The following is an 11,584-nucleotide window of genomic DNA, read 5'->3' as shown; positions in this document are numbered from 1 at the left end:
AGGAATGCTTGGACAGCGAAATTCAACAGTATGACGCTAACTATGAAAAGTTTCAATTCTTAATAGCCAGTTGGGTGGTTTCTTTCTTTAAAATTTTCGTTTAATAATCTCTTCTCGCACAATATAATCTCTTCTCGTTAGATTACCATCCGACGTTGGCAGCCGAAACTGATATCTATACTGAGATGGCAAAAGAAGCACAACCTACTCGTAGTAACAAGGATGAAACGGAAATCAATCGCCTGTTCGGCACTCAACAAAAGACCACCCAACGTTGCCAGTAAGTGCTCTTAGCCATTACACTTGCCGGAAAGTGAACGGCCGCTGAAATTCAACCAACGGTGATAGATCATAATAATTGAATATTGATCCAATTTTTCTCACCACCTCCAGACGAACTCCACACCTCGGAAAAGCGTGGCGATGTCCGGTGATGGAACAGCGGAAAAACCCTTCAAAACAATCCTGCAAGCCACGAAGGACGCCGGTAAGGAACCTTTCTCAGCAATTTACGTGGACGCCAAGAATGCAAAATCGGAATCACTCTACCAACTGGCAGCCAAATCTCAACTCAAGAAAATTCAGAAGCTCTGGGTTCGCGATGGCTTTAAAAACGTCGGTAACGAGTGTATGGCTCACAACCGCACGGGGGATACGGGTTGGGATTGGAGCGATTCATGTGCTGGCTGCTCAACAGGTACCACATTCGTGAGGTTTGTCTATACCCCAGGTTCTTGGAGAGATGCACACCTACAGCAGTATCTGCATTTATACTTGCAAGCATTCGGAACTTCCGAAAGCTATCCTATTTTCTAATCGATTTCTCTGAACACCATTTCTAAAAAACTAGAATTTGATACTTTTATTTTAAGAAAATAAAACATTGTCATTCTATATCAATATATTCGTACATCTAATAAAGCAACATACAGAAATGAGGGAATTGTATTAGGCACCTAAAAGCCCGTTGACATGAACACGTATTTTCAGTTGCTTAGGCAATACTCTTATCACATATCCTTCGGGGTCGTTTCCATTGACCAAAGTACGGCGCTCCCTGATTGAATTTGAACTTCCTGGCTAGAGTAAGTGTTCGAAGTAATTACCAAACTGCCAAACTCCATCACCCGGTTGTCGAGGTTCCAGTGCAATCCACTAGTTCTACATACGGCTCGCTGTCCAATAGGAAAAAGTGAACACCAGATACGTTCGTGTACCAACCGAGGGGGAATTTGTATTAAGTGGGTTCCCGCCGGTAGCAGCCAATTGAGAGAGTTACTGGGTCGCAAGAATACAAATGCATTCGGTAGAATGTCACGGGCCAGAAACAAAGTTAATACTTTGTTGGCCATGATTTGGTCCAACCGGCCAGAACTTTCACACAACACCAGAATCCGACTTATTTCGCTATCGTAACCCGCGCTCTGGAGCGCTTTGAGAGATTTTGTAAAATCTGTAGCATTCTGGTCGGGTGTTTTGATTATCTGTTAAATAGACATCAGTAACGAATGAAATGTTTTTTTTAATGTTCTTACCTTGCAATTCAACCGCATTACGTACGACATGGATTCATCGGTGCAAGAATCGAAATCCCCCGTTGCCAGATCGGGTGGCTTTAATTGTGCTTCTGTGCCAATATTTTCCTTAATAAAGTCCATCGATTCGTACCCCCGTCGACGGTAATGCGGATTTTTGCTGGAATTTGACAAGCTCAAATAATTGCAGCAGAAACGATGTTTAAATTAATCCACAAACCATTATTCCAAACAGAGTGAAAGTATTCCTTGTGCAGTAGAATAGGCCGATTGAGCAAAATCACGGCTAGTCCATCATCACAGCTGCTCGCATCGATTAGGTAAGCCGGAGACCATGTGGTTGCGACTCTCAACTGCAACGAAAAATAATTTCTAATTAGAATCCTGACGAGACCATTCATGCTGCCTCAAAATTAATTTACTAAGTTTATTTGTGCGAATCGGTGCCATTATTTAACACATAGATATGCACACATGCACACACAGACATTGTGCGATCTCGACGAACTGAATCGAATGGAATATGACATTCGGCCCCCGAGTCTCAGTTGGAAAGTTGATTTTTGGAGTGAGTGCATAGCATTTCTTTATATGCGAAAAGCACAAAGGTTTAGGGAATTTCATGTGCGATCGCACTTTCATATTCATAACTCCAGAACCAGATCCAAATAAAATTTAATAGCAGTATATGGATACGTTGCACATTTCATTTGAGTATAACTTTGTTTAAATCGGCCCAGCCATCTCTGAGAAAAGTAACATTATTTAACACTCGCATACGTACACACAAGCTCAGCTGAGAGCCATCGAGCGCGTCCACGGGTGGCGGATACAGGAACGGCCTGTATCCAGTGCTCGTGGCCACTATGATGCTCATTTGCTGTGCCATTGGCCACCTCTATCACCACCGCCCGGTCGATCATAGTCATGAGTGTCAACTGAAGCTAAATAGCCAAATTTCTGTGTCGGTCCGATTCGACCTTGAGCATCACGAGAGGTAACGTTTAAACGATAATGCCCAACATTGCCGACACTGCTAGTTCACTGGCCGACGCCGGCGGTTTGTACTTTACGGGTATTTCTTTAAAGAGATTTCCTAGATGTTATTCAAAGGGATTCTTTTTAGTAAAATATACAAAGTTTACACAAATATTGATTGTGTAATGCTAATTGGTAGAACATTCTATAAACATATATAATAAATTATGATATAATAATAATTCTACAAAACATGTCCATCAATGGCGAAACAGTTCAAAATCATCTCAACGGCACCACGTGTTTCCGCATTTCTGACCGTCGGTTATAATTCTTTCAGTTTGACGTGTGCTTCAAACAGTTTGACCGCCTTTTCCTGCAATATCCGGTTGATGACCCGGTCCCAATTCTGGCGCACCGTATCGAACAAAGGAAGTAATTCGTTGCTCATTGCCACCAGGTCGTCCCGCGTTGTCAGTCGAAGAAAGTGCGAAAGTGACAGACAAAGCTGCTCTTGCAGATTATCTCTGTGTTTGTACTCATTGTAGTCAATAAGATTATCCGACTGCTCTAGTGCGGTCCACAGAGAGCTTCAAATTTGATTACCGAAAGGGCAGCTGCAGAATTGATCCGTACCTTGAAATTGTTCGAATTGATGACTATCGTGCAAAGTGCGGGGAAAATCTGCTTCTGCCAATCGATTCGATGGCCGTCGCTGCCAATAGGCTCATTTTGCATCATGTTCATGTTCTCCGCTCGGGAAAAAATTTTCCGAACTTTGTAGTCATCGCGTGACTTGACTATCTCATTTCGAAGCATATTCGTTGGCACTTTGTTTCGTTGGCGGAATCATCTGGAAGTTTGTTGTTGATGGGAAGGTTCAGTGGCTGAAATAATACACAACGGAATTAAAGTAATCAATAGCTGAAGGCTAACCCTTACTTACCCAGAAGCAAAAATTTACGTTGGCGATGATGCTCGTCTTTCCTTACAACCGGCACGTAACCGTAGCAGTGGGTTTCCGGTGTGCGGGTATTAAAACATTTGCAGTCACTCAAACACAAATTCCGGGCCTGAGCAATTATTGCACGTTGGTCACAAACCCTAAACAGAAATAAACAACATCAATTTTCTTCTTTAGTAGGTGAGGCAAAATAATGATTTTACTAAAGCAGATGAGGCAAAACGATATATTTACTAGCAGGTGATGCAAAACGATATATCGATATTTCAGCATGAGAAACACAGATGCAGATTAGAATATCGCGAATGTTTATATTGTTATATCCCTCAACTACTCACTGATACTATGCAGATCAAATTAACCAACAGAATGTACGATTGTTTGCTAGGAAAGACTTTAATTTTACTATCTACAATTGGGAAAACTGCGACAAACTTAGCCAATGATTAGAGTTTTAATATCTAATTAAAAGGTTTCAGATGAACTTGTCCGTTACAGGTACAGTTATTCACAATGGTAGCCAATGAATAAATTTTGATACTCTTAAAAGCAGTCTATCATTCAATGAAACTTGACCACCACAAGAAGTAGGTCACAACTGGAATACTCCGCACTCGTTTTCAAAACAACTTATTTTCGTCGTCATTTTAATTACGCATATACTAGCGCATATATGTTGTCTTCAAATTGCATGTCTGTCCCCATACCAACTGAATAAACAATTTTTTGCTAAGATTTGGATCAACAACATTAACTTTTTGTTTGTAATCTTTTGTAAGTTTATCTAATTGCATTAATATAATATCAAATATTTATATTCAAAGTAACAACAGTCAAAACAATGTTGACAGCTCTATGTGGAAGCTGTGGAACAAAATGTCAAATATTTGTGGAACGGAAGATTTTCTTCGAATTTAACACAACCCTGATCACGAAACGGAATAAATTTCATTCCGTTTTAGAGAGAGATCAAAATAGAAAAATAGGGCAGCCGGAAAAGAGATGCAAGAAAACGGAATTCCGTTTCTGAGCTTATCTGCACCCTTAGTTTCTGTAATCGCTTCCGGTGGTCTAGCATTCCCGTAGTTCCTTGGACAGAGTGCTAGTGGCAGAACGGCCCTGAAAACGAATCGATTAATCGTGATGTTAGACGCCGCCATTGCAACGATTCGATCTGAAGCGTAACCTGGTCGCTGAACGGGGTGTTCGTGAGCGGCTCCAGGAGTGGGTCTTGGACAGCCGTGGTGATTTAGTATAATCACGAGTAGTCGAACGATCGAGGGTTGTCTTCCTCGGTGTTTTGGATCGGGCACGATGGTCGAGGTCACGGCTCGGCTGTAGATATTCCTATGAGTTTACAGCTCACGAGAACGTGAATGTGGAATCCCGGGTAAAATGACTTCCGGGTATAATGACTTCGCCTTCCACTCGCAGCATCTGTCGTCCGGATGGAAATTACCCCGACCTCATTTGTCACGCCCTTGCCGGTAGACAGTTCGACGGGAGCACAACGACCGCAGATTGTTTTTCCAGCACCACGTACCGAATCATCTGCGTCCCGGGCATCTTCAAATTCCACAAATGAAAACCCGGGTGGATTCCAAGCAACCCAAACGTTTCTTAGCGTACCGTAATAAGAAAAGGTATCATCAATCTCTTAATTGCTGGATCCAACAAAACTTTTCCGGGTTCGCATTCGATTCTTGCGGCAAGCGAAACAGAATGTTTTCTTTCCTAGCGGTTACGGATTTTTGTTGCTAGGGTATGCAAATAAACATTAAGAAAATTGAGGCAGTGTTGCGTGAAAAATTCATATTTCACCACTACCGAGGGGTCGCTCAATGTACTGGTAACTGGCAGCAAATTTCGTGGACACTTTTTCTTCGGAATTTTTCATGAAGTTTCAGGTCGTGTCGTTGTTCTAACCCCAACTGCTGTCAAAATGTATGAACTGATAGCGGTTGGGTTTAGAACATGTCTCAGTTTCTGGGTCAACCAAAAACGTCATAAGTAAACTTTTTGAGTTTCAACGTCGGCTTCTATTTTTTCCTTCAACCACGGATAACAGATGTTTTGGCTCGATTCTAAATGTGTGTATGTGTAAACACCCGCAACCTAGGCGCACATCACTCTAGGATTGTATAACAAATTTGCATCAAATTAGAAAAAATGCATTTAATTTCTATTTTTTCATCATCTTTGCACTCCCTCGCAGAAAAGATTATTTAACAATCGTCCTACGCTGATCCACTTTGTTCGATGTTTTGTTGAATGTAGGGCTGTTTCTTTGTAGGGTTTTTATGTCTTACACGCAACGCAAAATACATTGCACGCAACGCAAAATACATTGCACGCAACGCAAAATCTATTTCTATTTTGATGGAAAGAAATGCATTTAATTTCGCTGAATTTTGAAAATGCATCACAAGTGATCTGCCCCTAGCCCGCAACCAAAATTCTGAAAAAATCGGACGTCTGAACCCTGATTTTTAAGTAATGTTGTTCTAGCCTGAATGTCTGGTATCTTCGCTTCAACACATCCAAATTTATAGATGTACTTTATATTTATATATGTGGAATCTACCATAAAACGAGTTTCTATGTAACAAATTATTATAATAATTTATATACGCCACATGAATTTCTGTAATGAATATTATGAGCAGAGTTAAAAATAATCGAAGCTCTCTTTTGACGGCTGAAAATGAATCTGATGCGGCTCGTGGTGAATAGAAGAAATATTCATTCGAAAATCCATGTTATTCATTCAGTTGAATATCGTACAACAATATTCATTTCACTAATTATCTAGGTAAATGTTTTCAAGTATTGGAAAAGCATATAGAATAATAATAATCATCGTTTTCATTGTGCCATGGCCTACTTTGATACGTTTGATTCGTTGTTGCACGTTCGCTTGGTGCAAGATTCGGAGAGGAATGAAAATCTGCATTGAATGAATGGGCAGTTTGGTCGTTTGACGATTTCAGTTGCGCCACTGAATATTGAAAAAGAATGCGGCTTAATATGATCAATTTTCTTTCAATGAATTTAAATATTTTTAACTCTGATTATGAGTGACTGTTACAAAATGCAAAATATTATGGTTGAAATCAAAAGAATCAATATAGCGAAATTTATCCGAGAAATTTCTTCTTGTCGCAAATTTGACCCCTGCAAAAATCCACATCAATTGCTATATAACGTTTACGAACAGTGTTACTACTTTTAATAATGAAAATGAACTCTTGTAGATTTAGTTGTTGTTAATCAGCATTCAAAAACTATTTCAAATCTTTTAGCCAGTAAGCAGTATTCTGAATGTATAACAGCAGTAAAAAAGCATTTTCATGGCACAGCAGTAATTGAGTTCTACAAGATGACGATATAAATGAACTCATGATGAATGAAGTTCATGCTTGGTGCTTATCTGTGACATTCGAACTCACGTAACTTCCATGTAAACAAACTACCGAGAATTGTCAAACAAAGTACATCCGGTGATTTTTTACCTTTTTTATTTGTTGAAATTTGTCAGTTCGATAGTTATTTTCGTTATTATCGATGAATTTAACCATTAATTCATCGATGAGAGTCGAGGTTCTCGCAATACCTTAAGCAAAGTGCGTGAACCTGAAATATATTTCAAGTTAGAATTCAATCAGATTTTTAGATCGATGGCGCATAAACCACGATATAACCAAATACAAATATGTTAAGTGCACTCCACTTCACCGGAGTCAATCAATCGAAAACCCCAAAGGTTTCAAACTGGCTTCGAACAAACCGTTTAACTGTAGCTAGATCAAAAGATAACCTGGGATGGGACCTGCGGATAGACGTTTTCTTTTTCATTTTTTGTTTATTTCACTTTCGTCTCGTATAGCCCCTTTTTATGCCTCACACATTTTAAATGGACTGGCTGCATTTGACGTTACGTTTTTTCGTATCCAGTAGTACCAGGAAAAGCTGGAAGTATACTCCAGAGCAAACAAGGAGAAAATCGTTCCTGTATTCTTCTTCTCCATTTTCTTCTTGTGGTAGCAAACAGGTGTAATAAGGAGTAAGTATTTTTTGTTCCTGTTTGCTCCGGAGCAACTTCCGTGTACTGGAACAAACCAAATACCTTTTGTTAGGTCCGACTACAGACACATTATATAACAGACATGCGGAGAGAAAAACAGTAAAACTAGCAACCATGAATGTAAACTGGCATCGCGGAAGCTCCCATAAGTTTTGCACGAGCATCCTCTTGTACTTTCCCTCTCAAAACTCGTCAAAACCCTCATGCTCGTCTGGCTGCACTTTTTGACAGTCCGTTTGGCTGCAAGTTTTGACACTTCACTAGTCTGTGTATAAAGTGTTTGTAGGTCCGACCGGCTCCGCCCAGTCAAAAAGGGCAAGTTGCTGGCTAGCGGGGGGCTATTTGCCAACTCGGATGCTCTAATTGCCCTACAATTTGCCAGCAATTTGCTGGCAATTAGGGAGCTATTTTATATGCAACATTTGGGCGATTTGCCGCTGTTATTTTTTGCCGCTCTACCCGCCCTTAAATCGCTCCTAAATCGCCCAGGGAACGCGCCATTTAATCGCCCTTAATTGCCTCATATGAAAATTAAAAATAATAATTATTTTCGGATTCACTATCTACTCACATAAATTTATCGGTACACTAGGTAATCACCACCAGACTATAGGAAGAATCGATGGTGAAATTCGTATTGCACACCAAAACTTAAAACTATCTGACTTTCATTTAGACTCAGTGATCTTGTTCCACTATACTTACACACGATTCCACAATTTTCCACATTCGTTGGCTAAATTAAGTGCACTAAACAAATAAAATACAAGCAGGAACACGCCAATTGTTAAAAAAAAACAATTTTAAACTTAAGCCAAACATGAACCGCCATGTTTGAAAAACGCAAAAAACAACCAAGTCCATTTCAGCCGCCAGAAAATTTGTCCAAGTATTGAAATTGCCTTTAAATCGCATTCGCAAATTGCATTTGTTCCTATGGGCAATTAGCACAGGCGAGTTGAGTCAAACGTCAAACTTTTTAAATCGCCTGAACATGTTCGTTCGCATTTTTTTTTTGACAGGGCGACACCAAATCTGCACGGTAAAAAAAACTTTACCCATTTTATGTATTCAAATTGCCCATTTTCGGAAGTTATTCGAGCTGCCAAAAAGGGGTATTTTTTGTTTCTAACAATGAGTACTTTTTATCCATTTCACAACTACTCGATGAGGTAATGTCAATGGGTATATTGACCTTGATAATGGGTGAAAAATCCTTAAGCATTATTTCAAGCGAGTTAACCTACAAACTAAGGATCGTAGTGGAATCTGCAAATTATCGCCCTGCATCGGAGTCCGTGGCGGAAGCGGAACATTTCGGCAATGCTCCGAAAACAACTTCTTTTAAGACTACTGAGGATGTTGAAAATATGCGCCAGTTCGGCATTTTTAGAGCAGCCAAAAGATCCAGCCATCAAAAATATATCCAGTTGGCGGTTTTATTTTGTTAAGTATTATTAGAATAGGATTTCTATCTAGATTCCTATACTTTTATAAGGAAACAATAATGTGAAATGAACGTTATTTTATGTTTTTTTTTAATTCAGAAAAAATTATATTGACAATATTTTACATTCTGGCGCGAATTTCATGAACGGGTATTTTTTACGCATTTTGTTGTAACAGTTCTGCGAAAAATAATGGGTGAAACATACCCAGGTTGACGTACAAGGTCTGTGCTCATTTATGGGTACAAACGCTTTACCCATTTAATGGGTTATTCCACTTTTATTGAAAATGAGTAGTTTTCTACGCATTAATGGGTACTTGATTTTATCAGTGTTGTTGGTTACGTTGAATTAAAAAATCATGACAGAAATATCTAACCATTGCGCCGTCTATGAGCAGACACGAACATGGATTGTTCAATAACGCGTATTCAATCAAATTTCACCAGAATCAAAACAAAAATGTTTCCATTCATGTCGATAGTCTCTGCTTTATTCAAGATTTTTGGTTTGTTTTAGTGAATATTGAAGCAAGAGAGATCCGATTTGTCATGGAAATTCAAACTCTTACGCTGGAACAGTGGATGTGCCGGATCTGCCTCGGTAAGGGCAGTTACAAAATCTTTGAAGACCAACTATCTATAACGACAAATCTGTCGCCATCGAACGATAATCAAGGACATCCAGAAGGATTTCGCTTGGCTGTTAACGATGCGATCACCATAGTCGATGCGCTCAATTGTTTCAGCGAGTTCAAGGTGACTCCACGAAGCTTTCACCATGAAGCCATGAGTATTTTTATTTCATGTTTTCCAGATTTCCCCGTCAGAAATTGACAACGAACCGATCATGCTGTGCGAGCGCTGCTGTAGTGAACTTTTGCGATGCTACAATTTTCGAATCAAAGTTCACGACGCAGAGTCTCTTGTGCGAAGAAATTGTGCAATCCGCAGTTTTGTTACGGAAGAAGAGGAGGGTAAAACTGGACTTACCCTACAACTTGCAAACGTAGATCCGTCCCTGGAGGACGATGACGAATCAAGCGATGCTTCCGCAGATCTCACGTCAGAACCCGATTCACTGGCAGATTTGGTAAAGCCTGGAAAGGTACACTACGCTAAGCCTCGATTCCAGCTTACAAATCAGGTGAGCAGTATTTTAAGACATGTTACTGCTAGTAGCATTTCTTTCGAGGGGAAACGTAAAGAATCGGAAGAGCCAATATGTTCTTCCACGCCGACAAAGGTGCAGCGTAAAGATAACGAGGATAGACAACTAGAGAAGACGTTGGTTGTTCCTAACTTTATTTTTACAAGTGAGATGAAAGACTCCGAGAAGAAAAACGTACTACACGTTGAAAAAACAACAATTTCTCCGTCAAGTCGAATCTTCAGCGAGAAAGATGTTGATCGGGTCGAATCACATGGTATATTCTATTGCACGCACTGTCCCAAAACTTTTTCCAGGCCCCATCACTTGTCGGTTCACATCAGAAGTGCCCACCTTTGCCAACATTGCCTGAAACATTTCCCCAACGTTTTCGTTAGAAACGAGCACATCATGGAGGATCATAAAACATTTAGGTGTTCGATGTGCAGTTTTCAATCACAGTGCTCCGACAAGTTGGGGGCCCATCTGAAAGAAAGTCACGCAGTGAACTTATCGGCTCATGGTTCAATTCTTCCAGTAGAAGCGGGTTCGAGTGAAAATAAATGATATTTGCAGGGTATCTATAACGTATCGTCCTGGTCAGTATTGTTTAGGTTCTGATGACAATCCCGTAACCACTGGGGCCTAGTATATTTTGTTATTTGTAGAACCAACGTTTCATGTTCGGAAACCCAATAGGTTAAATTCTCGAAACTTTCTTTTATTTCTTTATTAACAAATCATTGACCGCCGAAGAGATCCTTTCAGGAGAATGTTACAGTGCAATGTCCTTGTAGAAGTTTGAATGTCAAATCGTTCGGTTAAAGCTGGTGTGCTGACAACAATTAGAGCTCTTGTGGCATCGATAGATTGTAGTCTAACATTTTGCAGCATTACAGCAAAAAATGTTCGTTGACCGAGAGCGTAATGCCGAAAGAGATGAGCAGCGGTAAGCGAGTTTTAGAAGAGGGAATGAGACACTACACAATATTCGATTCAACGAAGCTGAGAAATAAGTTTCCAAATGTGTCATAATGTCATACGCATTCGCCGGAATTTAAAATACACTAAATACGCGCCGATTTCTTCCTTCCGGGAAGGAGTCGAAAATTTTACTCTAATGTTAAAATCCAATTGATACAAACATTACATTAAGCCGGGGCTGGTTGATGGAACGATAACTTCGGAACATGTCTGGCGCTGTACACGAAATGGGTCATCGGAAAGTCAATTGAGCTAATACATACCTAAATCCATGAACCAAGTTATTTGCATGAACATATTTAAATACATACAAACATCTTTTTTTGTAAATCACTACCAGCCAGTGAGAAATAGGATGGTTAACACACACACACATTGCTGCAAAAAATGTGCGTTCGCCAAAAATTGATCATAGTGTCCAACATTAAAATATAGCTGTTTA

At 39.9% G+C, this 11,584-nt stretch overlaps 2 protein-coding genes and 1 pseudogene across 2 annotated transcripts; 2 read left to right on the top strand and 1 right to left on the bottom strand.

Annotated features, from left to right (window-relative positions):
* On the top strand, nt 1–959 carry LOC131680970 (uncharacterized). Its single transcript, XM_058961681.1, has 2 exons — nt 1–280; nt 394–959. Exons 1-2 carry the CDS (start codon nt 186–188, stop codon nt 710–712), a joined length of 414 nt encoding a protein of 137 aa, XP_058817664.1. The 5' UTR covers nt 1–185; the 3' UTR covers nt 713–959.
* On the bottom strand, nt 892–11,474 carry LOC131680960 (thiamin pyrophosphokinase 1-like; annotated as a pseudogene).
* Nucleotides 9,445–10,745, top strand: LOC131680950 (uncharacterized). The gene is made up of 2 exons (XM_058961668.1): nt 9,445–9,767; nt 9,826–10,745. The coding sequence occupies exons 1-2, from the start codon at nt 9,561–9,563 to the stop codon at nt 10,723–10,725; spliced, it is 1,107 nt and encodes a 368-aa protein (XP_058817651.1). The 5' UTR covers nt 9,445–9,560; the 3' UTR covers nt 10,726–10,745.
* Nucleotides 11,475–11,584: the final 110 nt, after the last annotated feature.

Source organism: Topomyia yanbarensis, chromosome 1 (genome assembly GCF_030247195.1).
Source record: "Topomyia yanbarensis strain Yona2022 chromosome 1, ASM3024719v1, whole genome shotgun sequence".
Lineage (NCBI taxonomy): Eukaryota > Metazoa > Arthropoda > Insecta > Diptera > Culicidae > Topomyia > Topomyia yanbarensis.
The sequence above is the reverse complement of the archived record's forward strand: the minus strand, read 5'-3'. Positions and strand labels throughout refer to the sequence as shown.

Coding starts and splice junctions, on each gene's coding strand:
- LOC131680970 (XM_058961681.1), top strand. CDS start 186: ATGGCAAAAGAAGCACAACCTACTCGTAGTAACAAGGATGAAACGGAA. Junction 281..393: donor AAGACCACCCAACGTTGCCA/GTAAGTGCTCTT, acceptor CACCACCTCCAG/ACGAACTCCACACCTCGGAA.
- LOC131680950 (XM_058961668.1), top strand. CDS start 9,561: ATGGAAATTCAAACTCTTACGCTGGAACAGTGGATGTGCCGGATCTGC. Junction 9,768..9,825: donor ATTGTTTCAGCGAGTTCAAG/GTGACTCCACGA, acceptor CATGTTTTCCAG/ATTTCCCCGTCAGAAATTGA.